This window comes from Lichenostomus cassidix, chromosome 2 (genome assembly GCF_008360975.1).
Source record: "Lichenostomus cassidix isolate B80296 chromosome 2, HeHo_3.0, whole genome shotgun sequence".
Taxonomy (NCBI): domain Eukaryota; kingdom Metazoa; phylum Chordata; class Aves; order Passeriformes; family Meliphagidae; genus Lichenostomus; species Lichenostomus cassidix.
The window spans coordinates 28,217,829-28,238,656 of NC_139482.1; the positions used below are offsets into that span (position 1 = coordinate 28,217,829).

At 35.8% G+C, this 20,828-nt stretch overlaps 1 protein-coding gene across 8 annotated transcripts in view; it reads right to left on the bottom strand.

Annotated features, from left to right (window-relative positions):
- Positions 1-20,828, bottom strand: part of DGKB (diacylglycerol kinase beta) — a 455,069-nt gene that overhangs the window by 172,112 nt on the left and 262,129 nt on the right. For all 8 annotated transcript variants that reach the window (XM_085050831.1, XM_085050830.1, XM_085050829.1 and 5 more), the window contains 2 exons: positions 20,350-20,439; positions 17,681-17,841 (listed from right to left, as the gene is read on the bottom strand). In XM_085050831.1, coding sequence (XP_084906957.1) covers positions 17,681-17,841; positions 20,350-20,439 — 251 coding nt within the window. The remainder of the gene's footprint in view (positions 1-17,680; positions 17,842-20,349; positions 20,440-20,828) is intronic.

The following is a 20,828-nucleotide window of genomic DNA, read 5'->3' on the forward strand; positions in this document are numbered from 1 at the left end:
CTGCTTTTCACATATGTACAAGCTCTTTTTCTGCACCATCTTCAATTATTTTTTTCTGTGAACTACAAAAAAATTCTTCTTGCCATTAACCCCATTTCTAAATTGTCATATGAATCAATTGGGTCTTTTAAATTCAGTACCCTTTAAATAGCTTCAGTAAAGCCTCATATGGCACATATCAACTGCAATCACTTTTTAAGATTTTAAACAGAAGAGGGAGTAAAGGCTGAGGAGACTGACTGAGATGATGTGATGAAGGAAGACATTTAAAGAACAGAATGTTTTTTAAATGAAGTATTTGCATTGACAATACTTTGGGAACATTATGAACCATCCAATGAAGAAATATGTAATATGGTTCAAATCAAGCAGGCCAGCTTGGTAAACATCAAACTGCTATATATTTTCACTTTGCAAGAAATGGGAAATTTGCCCACTACCTTTCCACACATTTTCCTTTACATAAAAAGTTCTTTCTCATGATAACAGGGAGATAAGAAGTCCACAGTATTACAAATCAAATAAAGCTTTCTTAAAATTACTATGGTCATTGAGATGCTATAATCATACTATTATATCTATTTTATACTGTGATACCCTTAAATCTTATTAATATGCTCTTGGCATTACTTTGTTACTCTGCTTTCAAAATACTATGCTTCTTTTCATTTACATATCTACTCTGCAATATGAACTTTCTTTTGCTATACACGAGCAGCACTATAGCATTACATATATTAGAGCAGCAAATGACCATAGACAGGCAGAGGAAGTGAGAAGCCAAGAGGAGCTCCAGAAAGCTGGAATGGGAAGGACTAATTCCAGCAATAGCCTACCTGTATGCTGCTCCTTCCCCTCCTTCTTTCCTTTGGAGTGGGAATTCCTGGTATAATTGAAGTATGTGGGAAAGGTCCCACTGACCAAGGACTCTCTGCACACATAGAGTTTATTATGATTCCTGTCTAAACAGGAAATAACATTGAACACTGCCATTCCTAAATAAACACTATTTCTTCCTGAGCTATAATTTTTATCCTAGAAAGTGTACCTTCTTGAACTAAGAATTCAGGTGTTGAAAGTAAGCAGATTATTATCTCCCTGACTAATTTGCTTTAAGTCTCAGTGGCTCATGTCCAACCTTGATTTGTCTAGTTTCAGCTTATATCTTGAGGTACTTTGCTATCTTAACAGACTGGTGACTACCACACTTTTCTTCCCATTAAGGTGCATTTAGACTGATCAAGTTGTCTCTTCACTGTCTTTTGCAATAAAGCTCCTAAACATTCTGAACTACTCATAGCACACTTTTCTGAACTTCCTTGAATCTTTCAACATCCTTTTTGAAATATGGATGTCACAGCTGGACAAATTTACCAAGACTGCATCAAAAGCATGTTATGTTTAGTCAGTGTTTCCCTCTGAAGAAATTAAAGGACCACATTTGCCCTTCTAGCAAGAACTTACATTTAAGTGCTTACAGAATATGGAAAATTAGTGCTCCTGAATTGCTGCTTTCTGGTATAAAAACTTCTACCTGAAAGTCCTCTGCTTAATTTCTAGCTGACAGGGTTAAAACAGAACCCCCCTAAGATTGGTTAATAAGATTAGCTATTATCACCCAGAAATGAGATGAGAGGAAAGACTGAGGTTGATCCAGACAACATACTTGTTAATTTTTTCCTGAGATTTCTCCAGTATTTGGTATCTGAGAAGTCCTGCTAACCTTTCTGACAGGCTGAAATGTACACTAACCAATGATAAAGAATTTAATCTCCAAGAATATATTCTGTGCCCTAATATTAAGGTAATCTCAGGGTTGTGAAATTAAACAGAATTTGTCTGAAACCATTATTTGTATTTTAAAATTTTGCATTTTGTAGTCTAATAATCTGAAACAATTTTCAGAGGTATTCCAGAATCAGCCTGGACTGGATATTAGAGTGCTGGGTCAAAAAGCAAATGTGTGGGACTCTGGGATCTGGTGAGAAAGAATGTGAAAAGGGATACTAAGGGATTACAGATGTGAAATCTGCTGATTTATCTAAATTAATTTAGACAAAATTGATGCACTCATTTGTGTGGTTGCTTTTAAAGTGGTTAAAGAGTGGTCAAAATTGATTTAGTTTAATTGGGTTAAGCTGAAACTGTTTCAGCCACTTTTAAACTGCTTCAATGTCCACACAAAGCAGTTGAACCTACTTAGCTAAATGGAATTAGAAACTGATTTTGTTAAGCAGGAACAATTGCTATCACACAAAAGTGACAGATAAGTAACAGAGTTAAAAGAGAGTGGTGAAGATGAGGTTGTAATAAATGGGCATTACAGGATAAATGAATGAACCTTAAAGAGAGAAAAGGAGTGAAGGGCTGAATACAAAGAAAGATATGAATAGATATATGGAGAAAGTAGAAAAGAAGGCCAAGCACAGAGTGGTGAAAGAAGAGAGGTTTGACTTTAAACTTCCTAGAAAACAAACAAGAACAGAAATTGTTAAGACAAAAATAAAGATTTTATAAACCATACTTCTAAGAACAACCATCTATGTCTTGGTCTGGCAAAGCTGATATTGATTTTTGCCTGAGTAGAGACTGAGCCTCTAATTTGGCTCTAAGAGTGGAAATTTGTTCATTCTTGCCATGTAGCCTCTCAATGAACTATTGTAAGAAAACATGGTTATTATGATCTTTTGCTAAGATGCCAGGTGGTAGCACTTAAAACCTCTTGCTATGGGAGTAGAAAGGGGATTTATTTTCATTATTCATGAGAGCCATTTTCAAGGGATAACTAGGAACATGAATGTAGTTGCAAATCAAGTGATATCAAGTGTACTTACTTCTGGGGTTACAAAATGAAATGAGGTGAGGGAGTTACTTAAATTTTTGACAATTAGGTATGAAATTCAGGTATAATGTGGCAACAAAAAGTTACAAGAACCCAATTTCATTAGCCCCGTGACTTTCTAATGTTTTGTTTGCATAAACACACATTGTTGCCATACAGGCAAATCTGATACTTAGTATTGTGCACACAAGATTAAGTCCTGCTTTACATTGCAAGCTTCATTTTGATATCTGATCTTCAGATATCAAATTCAGAAATATTGACCAGAATCAATATTTCATAAATCAATTCAGAAATACTGATTCAGAATTCAGAAATATTGATTCTTGTGATTATTTGCTGTTCATGTTATTTTCTGGCATGGACATATTTTTTCCCCTGAAATTCTGGAAAATAAAAGCAAAAAAACCAAAACAAATCAACCAAAAAAACCCTTAAAAAAAATCCAACCAAAAAAAAACCCCACAGACAAACAAATGAACACAAACACTAAGAAAACAAAAATCAATAACCCACAACAACAGCAAAAGAATTTGGCAGTGGTACCATGACATTAGAAATTTTTAAATTTAAATATTAAAATTAGATAGATAAATCTGACTAGACTGAAGTGGTCCAGCGCTTTTCAGAAGTCCTGGAAACAAAAATTTCCTCTTGAGACAATGGTAGCCTCTCTCAATCAAACAGATAAATCTAGACTGTGTAACAATAAGACTGAAAACAGTATTTTAAAATACAACCACAACTCATTTACCATCTGCTCATTTTACCTCCAAAAGCTTTATAACCTAGAAAAATAAAAATCTCAAATAAAATATTCCTTCTTTACTTATCAAGAAATAATTTAAGGAATTTATTTTTCTTCAGATTTTGAAGACATTGCGAGAGTAGAAGGATTATAGAGCTGTACATTATGTAACAAAGTAACAGAAGCTTTAGGTCAAAATTTATAAGGCACTATCAAATATTTGAACTTGGCATTTAAGAAAGAACCTATTAGGCATTATGTCAGTTAAGCTACAAACACCAGAAAAAAAAAAATAAAAGGTGCAATGAGTGAAAAAAGTCTGCTGCTTTAACTGAACATCCCTAAGGAATTTCTGACTTGATCTGGTATGTGCACACAGAACAGGATTTCATGAAGAAGGTTGCTCAGATCCTGGGCTCATGCTCAGGCAGCACAATGTATATCTTTACCCATGTAATGGAAAATCCACAGAACAGATTACTTGCAGATGAACAAAAGTACCAGAATAGCATCACTATTTTATCTGTTCTTAATAGCATAAATTCAGAACATGCAAAGAAAGGTATTTGATGCTCCATGGATGCCATATCCCTGGAAGTGTTCACGGTCACATTAGATGGACCTTGAGCAGCCTGATTTTTATATAGGCTTTTGCCCTCTGAAGCTACAACAAAATGTAAGAGACTGCAATTTTGGCTATTAAAACAAAGCATTTTAACAAAAAAAAAATTGAAAAACAAAGGTTTGAAACTGGAATGTTAAGAATCTGTCTACTTGTCTGCACATTTCTTTGGTAGCTAACATACAGCCTACATAAATGTTACATTTTTCCTTTTTATATGAGAACAGAAATCACCATAAACTCAAACATTAAGGAGATCATATGTTGAGCAATGGAGAAAATTTCAGTCTTTTTCCATGCATTTTCTCTGCGTGATGGATTAAGTTATATTGCAAGATTCAGCTTCAAACATTAACTCACACAATTAGCCAGAAATAATTAGACAGTCAGGTGAGAGAGTATTATTCGTCATTCAGTGAGATTTCTCATCTTATGACCTGTACAGATTTTCATAAGGTGAAGGCCAAAATGGACTACAGCATTTTTATTTGACTAGCATTTATGAATTCATGTATCATTATATAAATATTACCTTTGATTGAGATCTCATTAAAGGTCTCTCTGTCTCATATCAAAATGTCAATAACATTCCTAAGAAGGGAAATGTCATTTAACTAAGGCTGTGCTTATTAATATAATAAGTTCAAAAATGATCATAGAAAATTACTTTTTTTTTATTAGACTCGCATTGGGTTTTTAATTTTTTTTTTCTTTTTTCAGAGTTATTTTGCAAAGAAAGCAGAAACCAGTCAGTATTTGAACTGATGTTTATCTTCCTGCACAGAACCCTCCTGCCACAGTGTTTTCTTTTTGGCTTAACACAGCACTTTTTCTAGACACTGGCATAATCTTCCTTCCTCTCAGTTTCATAACCTACTCAGTGCAGAAGAAAACAAATATGATCACGATAGTATCAAACACTCATTGAAATCAAGAGAGGCAAGTAGAAACCCAGAGTGCAAAGGCATTTTCATTATTATGCAACTTCTGCCCCAACATCAAAGTTTATGACTGAGTATATTCGCTTCCCCAAAGATTATTCAGGGACTACTGTTTCAAAAGTAGATGTTTCCTTTCTTGTAATCCTAGCAGAAGGGAATGTGGTTGGATATTTCAGGTAGGTGATAAAGCAGTTTCACAGTGTTACAGACGATGTTTCAAACAAGGAGACACATCAGTGAACATCTGACTTCAGCCCCTTTGACGTGGAGTTTCCCCAAGAGGAAGAATGGCAAGAGAAATTCTTCTAGTCACCAGCTACGGGATTTTACAAATGCAAGGCAGCAGATTTTTTTCTGCCACTTTCTATGGGAATCAAAATACTGCAGTAATTTAGATATAATTCCGTATGCATCAGAATTGGATTCCCACGCTATGTAATTTATGAGGTTTTTTTTTTTTCCCAATTTGTCCAAGATCGGCAAGGATGGATCCATATAATCTGTGCAGCCTGCTATTCCTAAATCGCATAAAAGTCCAGAAAATGTCAGTTTACATCTGATCCTTCAGACAATACCAGACTTGTGCTATTTATTTCCTCTAGCATTCTGGATTACCTGATCTGTTTGAATGCAAGGATACGTCTAAGGAAGAAGTAACGCAATAACATGCAATACAGACTAATTATTTTTTAAATATGGGATAAACATGGCAAAGATGTTTTAGGGTAACAACTCTAGGCAGCAACTGTAAATGGCTCATACCATGAGCAGCTCTGAAGCGACTGGTGCCAATTCTGATGCTTCTCTTGTATCATAGAATCATCTAAATTGGAAAAGACCTCTAAGACCATGAAGTTCAAACCACTGTCATATGTAGCAACATGGTGCTGCAGATTTCCACGAGGCTTTTCCTTTGTTCTCCTGCTCTGTATGTTATTGGCTGTTTTGAAATATGCACCCTGCCTTATCAGAAGTCTATTGGTGTGTTCCCCTGCCTTTCTTCCCCTCAGACCTTCCAGGATTGGCTCTCCAGGGCCAATCCCTCCCCCCTTCCCTTCCCTTCCCTTATAAACCCATGCCGGCGTGAGCCAGGGTGTCACTGTATCTGGGCTTCCAGTCCCCCCACCTCTTCCCCCTCTTTCCTCTCCCCTTCACCTCCCCAAAGACCCGAATAAACCTCCCTGGGAGACCAGAGACAGTGCCCAGTATGTTCTTTTGTCTCATCCATGTTTCCTGCCGAGTTTCTGTCACCTGATTTCTACGCCACTCCCTGCGTTCCCTGGACTGGCGCCAGCCAGCCCGCTCAGCTCATCCCATGCAGCCGTTAGCTTTTGGGGCGTTGGGGGCTTCGGCTGCTTTTAATGGACACCGCCACAGTCATATTCACTGCTAAATCATATCCCCAGAAGTGTCACAACCATACCATTTTTAACACTTTCAGGCATGATGATTCCACCACTTCCCTGGGCAGCCTGTTCCAATGTCTGACTACACTTCCAGTGATTTTTTCCTAATATCTGATCTAAACCTCCCCTGGTGCAACATGAGTTAAAGTACAACATCATGAGTTACAGAACACAGAGAAAAGTGTGGAAAGCCAGAGCAGAAAAGTAAGAAAAGCATATGTGAAAACCCTAGACAAGTCAGCAGCTGAGGAGTTCTTCCTTCATCGGTGTAGGGACTGCAAGGGCTGCCTGAACAGTCTTTCCATTGCAGCAATACTGCATGGAATGCCAAGGACAGTGCTCCAGGCAGAAACCTCCTTACCAGGATGGTCCCACAGGCTGCCTTGGGAAGGGTGCTTTGTCTACTCTACACAGTTACTGAAAAGTGTTTATGTGGCATGGTGGTGCAGGGGTAGGTGAGTGCACACTGTACTACAGCACACTGTGGTGGCCCTGTGCCTCCAGAGATCTGGATGGCAATCATTGTCTGTGGTGAGACTGCTGAGCAGGATGCACTGGAAAGCATTGACTCCTGTGTGCCACATTCAGCCTTGGTGACATCACCAGTAACATAAAATGACAGCGCAAGAGCAACAATTTTGACCCATTCTTCGTCATTTTAGAAGCTTAAGAAGTCTTGGGATTGTCACAGAAATAAAGAATATGCTATGTTATATCCTCAGAGCTCCAGTTAAAGTGAAGAAACTGTAAAATCACAAATAGTGAATAGAGAGTTCCTTGGCTGTGTCTGTAGAGGCTCTTTAGTACAAATTGTTCCAGTAAGGACATGGAATAACTTATGTTCAGTAATTTGCTTCTAGTTCCACCTGGTTCAGATGGTAACATAAGACTAAGTGTTTCTTGGCTAAATCCACCCACTTTCAGTTTAGTTAAATCATGTTCCTTTTGGGGCTTTGCCATCAAAATGTAGAAAACATGCAGATCTGGAGATATAAAGAATATTTTTGTACCACAGGAATATCAATTAAGCTATCAACTCCTTAGATATGTAAATAATGTTAGATGACAGAGTACTCTAGGTCTCTGAGATTTTTATGTATTCCCCCCCTGGAAAACATAAAACATAAATTCAATAGTGCACATAATTTAAATGTCTGATACACTATTGTTATTTTAACATATTTTGGGACATGAGATCTTCTCATATATATGCAAGTCTCCCCAAACTGTAAACTGCTTTCTAAACAGCATTTGTTGAATATCTTAAAGAAGAATCCCTATCTGGCCTCAAGACTGACTGCAGTTATATACCATACATACGACTGTATGGCGGATGGCAAAGTAACAATTCCCTGTGCCTATTTAACATCCAATTCACACATCAAATTTCTCCTTTAAATCTGTAGAGGTGCCCATCTTAGATTTAAGATTTTTTATGTTTGATTATTTGTTCTCTTTATCGCTCTGTGTCCAGAATGCCTTTCTTACTCTTTTTTGACTTAGCTTTCTACCTAATAGCATCAAGAATGCAACAGTTATGATTACATAAAACACACTAAAATAGCATCATATCCTGTTCATTATGCACCCAAAGGATCAATATCTCAGATGAATTTCCTAGTGCTAACAGCAATTTTGCTTGTAGTCAACAGGTGGACTTGTCTTTTAAACTAAGACAATCAGAATTAGAAGACAAAGGAAAACATTTCCAATAGCTATCATACTCCTATTTCCTAACCAATAAGTAATTTTGAGCAATTAAACAAGAATTTAGTTCTTAAATGTATATAATTAAATATCTATAAATTTAGCTTGATCTAAAATGCCTATAAAATGGATCTTCCTCTTTGTTACCTGTAATAGATTGGGTTTTATACTGTGTTCTCAGATATAACTGCACTTCATGTCCTCAATGGGCACTTGAGTCAGCATGATTATGATTTCTTTCGTCCCTCTCAGCTACACACAGGCAGTCTGAAAAGACTCAGTAGGACTCTGGCAGACCTGTGAAAGTAAAGTTCTCAGACAGGATCTTTAATGGCATGACAAAAAGGTAAATGATGTTGTCAGGGAGAAGTTGGTAAAGCAACTAATTTACATAAACTTGTTTACATATATCAGGATTAACTCTCACATGAAAACAGAATGATTACAATTTAAATTTGAGCTATTTTTCCACATAGTTCTACATGTGTACATAGAGACATATGTCTTGCATCTTAGCCAGGTGAAGGTATCAGTGTACACACAGCCCACCTTATGTTCTGTACAGCTTGCATAGCTCATAAATCTTTTCCAGATTCAACTTACCTCCATTGCTACCCTCACATCTTAAAAATTTCTGCCTTTTTAATTCAAGCAATTTCCTCAGTCCTTCTTCCTACTTTAAGCTCGAAATGAGTCTTATGAAAAACTTTAAAGCTTTTTCACCTTACTCCTGCCTTCAATATAGTCTTGTTGGCTTCTACCCTTCCTTGATACATTCCTGCCATCACTAACAAGCAGAATTATTTAATCTAGGCAAGGACTGAAATTTCAATGTCATTTGAAAATAGTTGCTTCTCAGTGTACAAGAAACACCCCCCACATCATATTTTCCTGACATCCTTGACATTTCTTTTAAGAACAAGTAAGAATAACAGCATTAACAAGATGAACATACATCACAATTATATTATGATAATATGAACAAAATTCTGTAATGAACTCTTAATCATTACTTTGTATATTACAAATTTCATATGGAGAAAATAATAACTTACATATATAATGAATAATATTGTAGTAGGACTAATATAGTTGTAAGTTAATTACACACTGTGTAGCTGATTTAGTTGCATTTAGCTAAGGAGCTGTTCCAAGCTCATTACAGATTAATTATATCTTCAGGCATATATTCTCATTTATAACTGTCACTTGCAACCATAGCTGTTGACGAGGCTACTTTGTAGACCTTCCTTTATGAAAACAAATGTTGCACCGTCCCAAAATAACAAACAAACCCCAGCAAAATCCCTGAACAAAACTCAAAATCTCTACTAGCCAGGGTATGCAATGACAAAACACAGAGGACTAAAAGTTTCTGTACTTCTTCCAAAGAAAAATCTATTGTAGTATCTACTTATATAAGGCTATGTCTCATTGCATTTTGTTTAATACCTAGCTTTCCCCAAATTTTACATAGATGAAATTTAACATCTTCTCAATTCTAGAAATTGTTCTGTTTTACAAATCCCTTATAAATTAAAGAGAAGGATACAGGTAACTGCCAAAGACTCTAATTTTTCTCAAAGTTTTTACTGATTAAAGGAAACAAGTCACTTTCTAGCTTTTGATTCCACAACAGAAGAATAATTTTATGACAGGAATGGGTAATAAGTACTGGCAAGCGCATGAGATACTCATAAATCTAAAGCTAAGGAGCTTTTCTAAGTTCAAGGAATTCAGCCATGTTCTCACCACATCATGAGAAGTTAAATGAGTCTCAAATACCTAAAATGACAGAAGAAAAAAAAAAAAAAAAAAAAGGGAAACTAGAAGGGGAAGATGGTAACTCAAACACACCATACACCTACTTGACTTTTTCAGGTTCATTGCAAAACTGTATGGAAGCAACTAAAATTTTAAGCAAATTTCTTAACCAATCCTACTTCCTGTGATTGTCTTTGAAACAAAGACTGGGGCATGTCAGCCAGATAATCTTTGGATGATAACATATTTAGCACGGCCAGTGTGCTCCTTCCATATTATGGGGACACACAGGCTGAACCAATGACCAGTCCTTTAGGTCACTTTAGGACAAGCATGTTTAGGACAGTTCATAGCAGGGGAACAGACTATATCCAGTTGGAACTAAAACTCCCAAACTGCATGTTTTGCAGACAGAAGGAACTCAGCATCAATTGCTACACTCCTACTGAGAAAAATTACTTGCTACTTTAAATATAGCCCACAGAACTGTATTTTCACTGAACCTGACAAAACCTACAGTGAATTCAGCACAAAGCTAGGTATTCTTACTGCACTGTAAGGGAAATCACACGCACAAATCTTAATAAATTTATTTGATATATGTAAATATTTTCAGAAAGTTCCAGCTCAAACTGGCATAAATTCACACTTTAGCATTAAAATTAAAATAAATAAATGACCAACCAAACAGGAAGAACAATCTAAATTCTTGGAATTTCTTTATACTTGTAAGAAATATAAGAAACCGTTCCTCTGGAAATCATCTTTTTTTGTAGTAGTAAGACTCATTACATAGTAGAGTAAGCTACAAAACTTTCGTTCTTTGCATAAAAGTACTTCCCACACAGTACAGTTCAACTCTCGTGCTAGGGCACCCCAATACACATTATGGATGGTAGAAGGCTATGATGGCAGAGGCATTTAGAAGGTAAACTAAAGCTGCACTGGTAGCAGGAAACTACCTGACAGGAAACACCACCAGCAGTGTTGCAGCATAGATATTCCCAATGCTAAGACTAAGTATATCTAGCGATGGAATTCACATTCTCCATGTCCAGGGAAATACTTCCTCACATTAGTGAGAGGGAACCTTCAAAGAGCCTTCTATCTCTCCTTATTTATGAATTATTCTACAGATCCAGCTTTCTGGGGCTGTCAGTGTATGCTTGTGGCTTTCTGCCACATAAAAAAAAATAACTACCTGCATTAAAAAAAACCTACATCAACATATTTGCCATATATTATATCCAAATTTTTTGCAGAAGAATTTCAACAGAAACAAAGCTGAAAAGAGTAAAGAAGATTCAAACATGCAAGTAGCAAAACCTGTAAGAAAAACTAATTTGTAAAAATTAGCAATGTGAAGAAATTCAACAAGATGAAACATTAAACTCTCAGTGACTCCTCAATATGATAGTATTTCAAATCTGAGATAAAAGTGTTCTGAACACATTCCTTCTGAAAGAGAGCAGAGTTCTCCCCACAGATAGAGCAACCATTTTTATAGATTTGGCTACCTGACTGAGACTGTGACATACCCAATATCAATATGGATCTTTTAATATTACATTTGCATTCACACATGGATGAATTGTTCATTTTCTTAACCTTTTTTGCAGGAAAATAAAGTGATTTGGATTACAAAGCAATAATACTGTTTAGTATGAAGTGCTCTTTCCTTCCTTGGCACAGAAATAATGCAATATATCACAGCATTCTATTAGCACATTCAAAGTGATGATTAGGATTCACAAAATCACTTAGGCATGTGTTTATATTCATATTAGTTCAGCAAACCAATAAACATCGTTTTTAGTTATGTATACCTAAAAATCCCACTTGAATAATTAATTAGCTACACCAAATGCCCAGAATTCAACATATGCATTTGTCCAGTCATACTAGTGAAAATGCAAAAAATGCTTAAAAAATTACCCAAGTATTTAACTGCTTCATTAGATCAGGAAAGTTTAAACACATACTTAAATGTCACATTGAATCAGTGTTAACATGTGCATGCACTTAAATTCTGCATTGAATCAGCAAATGTCCTTCGGATATTTTCCTATGCAGAAAAAAAAAATTCCTTTTTACCACCATTAACAGCAAAATGCTATAAGGCTTTAAAATTTAAAAATATAGGGCCACCATAAAATTAAAATTCATTCACAGTTGTAAATGTTATATACAATAATAAATGCCTTTTTTTTGTAATAATAGATATACTCTAACATAACATAGATAGTAAAATAATATAGAAAATAAAAGATTATGGGATCTCATAGTCAGTTAGAGGAACAACTGTACTTAAGACTCTAGTACTTGAGACTAAAAATTCTGATAGTCAAAGTTTCTGTTGATGGTGATGCAATGTCCTTTCTCAAGATAAACAAAAATATATTTTCTGTGTAAGATTTTTCTTAGGGTTTTTTTTCCAGTTTTGAAAAAAAAAAAAAAAGAAGTTAAAATGGAAGTGGAGGTTGTTGACTTAGAGTATAGTGATGGGGAAGCAGATCCATAGCAAGTTCAAATTTATGATTATGCTAATTAAGAAGTCATATTTTTCCCTACTGGCAGAATAAGAGGCTCTTAGTGACTGGTTAAGGCTGGAGTAATATTAAATCATGGGCACCCAAATATCTATTTGATAGTGCATTTGGATGGTAATATATTAGGTGTCATAAAAGTACACTTGTCTTTCTCGTAGACCTTTACTACTTTATGATAATAATTCTTCAGAGAACATATCCTGATTATAGTGTTACTTATGAGTATTAATGATATTTTCCCTCTATCTGATAACTGCTTATTTTTTTATTAACTCAGCATATAATACTGACTTGTTTCTCAAAGAACTTACAGAACATTTCCAGGCACATTGAGATATCTTTACTGCCTTAACTAAAAACACATGCAAAAAATATTTTTGTTGTAGATCATCCAAGTGAGAATATCACCATATTGCAATGAAATCAATTACCACATGTTGTAAAGACTGAATGAAAGACTGAGGTGTTCTACTTCCTCAAGTTCTGCTTTAGAATTAAAATTCTGTACCTATTGATTTTAGAAAAGAAGTCACTCAGAATAATGTAAGTTTCCGAATTTCCATGTACAAGTTAATCAAATGGACAAAAACAACAGATGGAACAGGAATCTGGACATCCCAGTTCCTTTCCAGGTTACTGTCTTAATTGCTGTCCTAGAGCATTCCACTCCTTTTTTTCCCTCCAATATGTTCTTGTGTATGTGTTTGCATATGTATTCAAAATTTCAGCCGAAGGGAGGCTGGAAGATTCTTATTTAAGTCCTGTATCAGTAAGTAGACTGATAAAATGTTTTCCGTATCTTAGGTACCTTGTGCAAAATAGTCTGAATAAGCTCAGCTGCCCCTTTAAGCTTCCTAAGGAACTTGACTCTGCTGACAATGACTCTTTAGGGTATGGAGATAGAAGAGCACAGATAGCAAAGATCCCAAGTAGCCTTACCCTAAAGCATGCATTCAGGTCATCAGTCCAGACAAGGGAGAAGAAATTCTGGACCTACAAAGAATGTAAGCCTCTTGTTTCCTAAGGGACAGCAGCCCTTTAAGTCCTCCTGGCCAGAAGACTAGACAATTACTTAAGTGTGAACAGAGAGAATATGTATGTTCCTTACATATATAACACCTATATAACTTGGTCAAAAATAAAAGTTAGTTCAAAATTTTAATGGAATCGGGCCCAAGAGGAAGAACATAGAGATGAAAATCAGAGTTACCTAATCAGTCATTCATACAGAACATTTCTAGTTGAACACAATGATATACAATGATTGCTAATATAATCTTTAGAATTGTCTTCTGTAAATGCCAGTAAATACCATGTCAAGTGCTTTATTCTTACACCTGTAACACTGCCCTGACACCAGTGAGAACTGCTTTCATTTTAGAATAGTATTCACTGTTTTAACATAGGGTAGGTTGCATTGTGCCACCCCTTATCTAGCATAATTTGCCTTAAAATCTAGTTCAGTAATATTTCTTTCTATACAAACTTGTGCTAAAAGAAAATGCAGATGTTTCCAAGTTCAGTTTATGATGCTCCAACACTCTAATTACAGAACTGCAAGGGGCTCAGCAGCATATGCTCTGCATTACCCTATGCAGTTACAGAAATTCAAGTGCTAGTTAAACAGCATTGATAATACGTTCTCTCCTATCAACATCAGAAAAATTTATGATTTATTTAAAAAGTTAAAAAAAAAAAAAAGAACGAAAGAAAGAAAACAAAGAAAATGTTTACGGTTAAAGATCTTCAGTACTGATTCATGTTGACCTAATTTTGGCTCCATAAAGTCTAAACTCCAAGCTAATTCAGTGGCAGAACAGTAAATTCAAAATTATGCTTGCTTCTGGAAAACCTACTTTAGGACTCTCATCTTAACATCTATTCATAATTTCTTTCAGCATTATTACCCACAAAATGGAAAACAATAAAAAGAGCTATTAGTAAATAACAAGGAAGTCAGTGGGAAATAGATGAGTTGTTTGGTTTAAAAGTCTTTACCTTTGTTTGAGATAAGCCAGTATCTGAATCCAATTTTTTTTTTTTTAATGTTTTCAAGTAGTTTGCATAATAAATGTAAAAAAATCAGGGTCTAGCAATGTTGGTTCTCAGGTCACTACAACTATGCCTTTGGTTTGGCCTACAGTTTGGTTTTGCTCCAGTCAAGGAGGAGCCTCTGAAAAACTCATCTATTCTTAGGAATAAGGATTATTAATTGTGAGACATTGGGGCGGTAATTTTAGCATTGAACTGAAGAGTTATCACCAATTTTGTGAAAATATTTCTCTGTTCTACAATAGCATTAGATTAGGGAAGTCTTTGGTTTTTGCTTTTTGGGGACTTTTTTACAGGCTTGAGATACAAATATAAAAAATAGCTAGGACAAAATAAACCAGATGTGCAGGAATGTTACAGTATACAGGCTTATCTGAAGCAACCAGCCACATATACGTGTTGAGCCACCATTAAAGGTAAGCAGCTGAGTGCCTGAAGAAAGCAGCAAAAGTGAAACTGTTTGATGCACAGGGAAAAGGTTAACCATGACAAATACTATGTCCAATGAAATACTCTGTCTACACACACACACACACAGAGCCTCTGATTATAACAACAGCAAGTTGGCTAAATGAAGTGACAAGACTGAAATTCGACGGCTGCGCACTGCAAGCCCAAGAACACAGTCTGTGATAACAATACTGACATTACTGACCTCTGCCTTCGATGATGACTGGAATAATATCAACCTAGTGCATGAACGAATGATTATTAAAGATGGTTGCGTAGATTATGGGGAAAATAACTTTGATTTTCTCTAAAATACATCAGTAATTGAACTTGCCACTGTCTGACAGTTGGCCTGATGTTTTCTGTCTCTGTCATCCTTCCTTATTTGTCCTCTCTCACTACCAGTTATGTTTGTCCAGCTCAACAAATCTGTGACTTTCCAAGACAAGCTTTCATTTTCAGATGACCCTGCTATATTCTTTAAGAGGTTTTTTGTTTTGGTTTGGTCTTCCTTGGAGTGGTGGTATTTTTGTTTTTTAAAGCAAGTATGATTTGACTACTTTAATGCACATTTTTCTTGGATATTTAGCTTGTATCAGTGACTCCAGCATTATTAGGAAGCAGATGGAACTTCTCTCCTGGTATCTTGCCATCCTGACAGAATGATGGATGTGAGCACTTGAAAAATCTTAATCCTATTCTACATTGCTCTTAGATGTTTTCTAGCTCTTGCTTTAAAACTGACACACGTCTTGGCATCCACTTTTTTATGGTCCTTCCATGGTTTGTGCTTCCATCAGGTTGAACACTACCCATCCTCTTTCACAGTTTGTTACACATATCAGTTTGTTTCTTACCTTTTTCCCTGTACTTAGCCATAGTACAGTTCTTATGTACATATCAGAGCTTTGAGACTGCCATAGGAAAAAAAAACTGCTTGTTTGGCTTGAACATACTAATAAAACTTTTCACATACATATGCTACTGTCTCTGACATTCCTTTCAACTTAGTGTATCATTTTCCTTCTAAGGGGTAAATAATTGCTTTCTGATTGCTGTCTATGGTAAAACAACTCAATTTGTAGATGAGGAGAGAGCAAGGGATGTCATGCTTGACTTCAGCAAGGTTTTGAACCCTGTCTACCCCAGCATGCTTGTACCTAGGCTGGGATATTATGGTCTTGATTGCTGGAGACAGATTTAAAAAAGAAGACTGACTAGATAAGGTGATTCACAGGTAAGAGGGCAGCTCCAGAGAGGTTTAATAGCAGCCTGCAAGTACCTATGAGGAGGTATCAAGAAGACAAAGCCAGACTCATCACAATCACAGTAGCACATATTTTAGGAGGATGGGAGACATGTAATTTATGTTGAAATTAAAAATTCAGACAGGAGGTAGAAAAAATCACTCTCATCATAGGGATAGTCAGGCACCACAAGAGGTTGCCCAGAGAGGTTGTGCCACCTCCATCCTTGGAGGCTTTTAATATCTAAATGGTTAATGCCCTCAACAATGTGATCTGCTGTCATAGCTGACTCTGTTCAGAACTAATGACTTCCTGCAATCCCTTCCAACCTGAATTATGATCCTAAAGCATCGAGAGCCCCATGTCAAGCCCATCTTTATTCAGTTTTACTTTCCCATCCTTTCTAAATGTACATTTGGATTGTTTGTTATTAAATATTATTTCAGTCACACTGTTACAAAGTTCATACAGCAGGCTTTGGATTAGAGACTGTGCTTATTATTTGGCAAGAATTTATGAGGCAATGTGCAATATGTTGTAGGTCACCACTAGCTTTCACAGTGCCTTGGAGAAACAGTAAAAATTAAAAGAGAGTGTAATTCAATCGAGTGTAAGTTTCTGCTTGTAGGCAGGAAGAATCACCCAGGAAAAACCCAAATTAGATATGAAGTAATGGTACTTCAGAACAGTATTTGAAATTAACAACGAATCACAAGTCAAATATGAATAAAGAAATTCTGCTAATGTTAAGAAGTATAGATAGTACATAGAAAACCACAGAGAAGCACAAACCAGAGATGCAGTCCTGCAGGCATGAAAAGCTGCTTAAACCCCTTTTCTTCCTAACTATTCAAACTGTGAATATCCCTACAAGGCAGAACCAAGCAGATACATGCAGTGCTTTCTTTTTTGTATTTTTATTTTATTATTTAAAACTGCCCTGAAGAAATAAAGAATGTGACTGTTCTTTTAAACAGTTTTGATTATGTGAATACTAATAGAAAAGGTTACTTGAGAGTTCTTATTTAGTGATTAGTTTTTCCTTTATATTTTTATAGGACCTTCAAAATGACAATATAAATTTAGTACTATGGCTGCTCATAAACCATTAAAAACAACACAAATATCTTCTTTATAAATGGGAAGGTAGACGGCCCTGAAAAATAATTCTGGTTTGAATGTGAGGAAGTAAATTTATGCAAATTGCTGTCAGTCATCGATGTATTCATTTCACTAGCAAAACAACATAATAAATGATCTCTAGCCAACAGTTCTTCATTTGAAGGCATGTGATGCAAATATTTATTCAAAACAGAAAAAGAAAATCACTTAAGGATAAGCATAAGTCTTACCACGCCAATAGAAAAGTAGTTATTGATGATGTTGTAAGGCACTGGGTCTCCTTTCTCATCTTTATCATTGGGTATTACTTCGAATTTCCACCTGTCCAGTAAAATCTCTGAGCTATTCTCAATGTCTTTTAAGATCTTCATCAAACTCTCACCTTCGTACCCTAGCAAAACATAAAAACAGTTATTTAATCAAGCACAATAAAATTTCATTACATTTTCTTTCTCAATGGCTGGCTGGACAGGGCTCTGAGCAACCTAATCTATTTGAGGATGCTCCTGCTCATTGCAAGGAGGGTTGGACTAGTTAACTAACCTTTAAAGATCCCTTCCAACCCAAAATGTTCTATGATTGTATGACTGGAAAAATGAAAGCTATGCATATAAGACCTTGAAAGCAGGATTGTGCTTGAAGTATTGACAATTTTCCAGCACTTTTCATTAAAAGAAGTACAAACACAAAGCTAATTAAGCATGTAAATTTAGATTAATTCTACACATTTCAGTGGACATCAGATTTGTGATGAAGAAACTAATTAGATCTTCAAAATTTGCCAATCTCTTGAATTTTCCAAATGATCCAGAAAGCTTGGTTATACTTTGCAAAACTTTCTTGATATGAAATTAACATTAATATTTAAATCCCTTTGACTTCATTTATGGAAAAGAGACATATTGTAGGTTTGCCTGACAAGACACTGAAAGGTTAAAAGCCGTCTACTAATTTTCATGGATTGTTTCAATCTGGTTTAGCATAACAAATCCATAGCCCATAGCTTTATCTGCAAAAGTAACATTTTTTCATATTCCAACAACTTCTTCATGAGCCTCATCCTGCTTTGTAGAGAGAGCTTAATATTACTTGCAAAGAAGCACTATCATGTAATTCACTAAATTGAGTAGAAAACTTGTTTGTGCACTCATGAGTATACACAACATACACGAGTGCATGAAAAAAAACTGTGGGGGTTTACTAAGTGACATTATCAACCCTGAATACTATTCAGAAGACTTTGTAATAGATATCTAAGATATGTGGATTCAGTCCTTCAAAGCACAAAACCCAGGATTTCATATTCAAGCACTATGTACTTCTGTTGCCATCAGCAGCTTTAGCAGGCCAAGCCACTAAAAGCCTCCTTGCTCAAACCCCGTTGTTGATGTGTTTGTTCATGGTTGCCTAGCACACTTTTGCTGGTTACTGCTAACCACCACATGACAGCAGCATGCACAATTCCACTTGTCTCCATCCTTGAGATCACTCACCAGCAATTTAGTTTCTGGAATCCCTGTCTCCTCTCCCATCTATGGAAGTTCCAGAAAATCTGTATTATGGTACTGTTTACCACAAAGACACTGGGCAAAGAATGATGAAACTCAGAATATTTTCATGTTGTCTTTTTCTACTTCAGTCCAAATGGAATCATTTAAGATACAGAACACAAATAAAAGTGAAGGTAGGGACAGGTCCCAACTAATGTAATTAAATGTTCTCTTGGCTGACCCTGCTTAGAACAACAGATTGGATTAGTGACTTCTTATGGTCTCTTTCAGCCTGGTTATTCTATGACTCTATCTACGAACAATTCAGAAAATCCATCAAGGCTGATTTGAATAGTTTTGGCTAGTTTGTTTTCCTTTTTTACCCTAAGACTACAAAAATGTGAAAAATTGAAAGTTGTGACAGAAAAATAAAGGAGGTTCTCAAATGATTTGACAGAACATTATGGTTAACAAAGTGCTACAGCACAAAAACTACTGAGAGTTTGCTAAAGACTATCTGGCAACAAGGCAGACATTTGGAAAGGAAACTGAGGAGACAGAAGAAGTAAGATATCTGAAAAGGCTGAGAAGTTCCAAATAAAACAACCAAGTTCCAAACACAAAACATCTCAAGTGAAACAACCAAGACCTGAAATAGACCTGGCTATGAGCCCATAAATTGAGGTGCTTTCACCACAAATTGAATCTTGTCTAAGATTTTCTTCTTTGTGTCTCCTTCAAGTTATCCTGTAATATAAATTCTGAATGGAAGTAAGTTTTTGGAGGAGCTGAGAGTAAGTCTCCATACGTCCAGGAAAGAATGCAAAGGGTATTTAAGGTTTGATTTTCTATATATTCTTCTTTCAGCATTCTTTGCCTTCTCATTTTCTGATAAATAGTACCACAGCACTTATTGTCTGGAATCCTCTGTAGGAAAACAGAAAGGGAGTGGATCAAAGGAACCAGTCCGAGGCTGAGGCATGTTTTTCATTTAATATTTTTGATGATTAAAAAAGATTAAACCACTCCTAACCCATTATTAGATGTTTTCAGTAACCCTTTCAAAACAGTCCCAATTAAAACCCATTTAAAAGACTTCTCTCTTTACAAGGTATTGATCAAAACAATAACTGCAATACAGATGGCAAAAAGCCAACCAAACCGCTATACACAGTTCTCATTACACCTTGGAATATTTTTGGTGTCAGCAGAAGCTACAAACAAGGTAAGAAACATGATTATCATCTTTAATATCTTACATATCTATACAACATTTACAAACAGATCGTTCCAAAACCAGAAGAGGTGATAATGTTTTTTTACAAAACAAACAGAAAGGCAGATATTGATGCAAAAGGTTTGGGTTTTTTCTTAATTCCACAATATATGGCATTTTCATTTGTGTTTACCTCCTCCCCATCTCAGACACCTTGCTAAATCATTGCCAGTCCCAAGAGGCAGGATAGCAACAGGAGGATGCTTAATCAAGTTGGCTTTCTCTGTGAATAAAGAAAGAAAAAACAAAACTAAGGAACAAAAATTATCTAATTGCATGGTATTATACTATAACTGTGTGAGTTTTGTTTCAGAGAAAGACTTGTTTTGTCTATGAAGTTTTCCTGCCTGCTCAGCAATGAGCATTTCACCAATTCAGTACATTTTGTAGCCCCTTCTCCACTCCATATTCAATCCTTAATCCTAATTTACTAATTTGTTATTATAAGGACTTTGTAAATCATAGATGATAAACATTCCCAAATAAGGGTTCTCAAGAACTTTCCCAGATTGAATGTGGTCTTCCCTCTCTAGTTCTCAGCTCTGCCATCCCCAGCTATGAATGCAGAAGAGTAATAGTCAAGATCATGAATAATGAGGTGAACCTTCTACT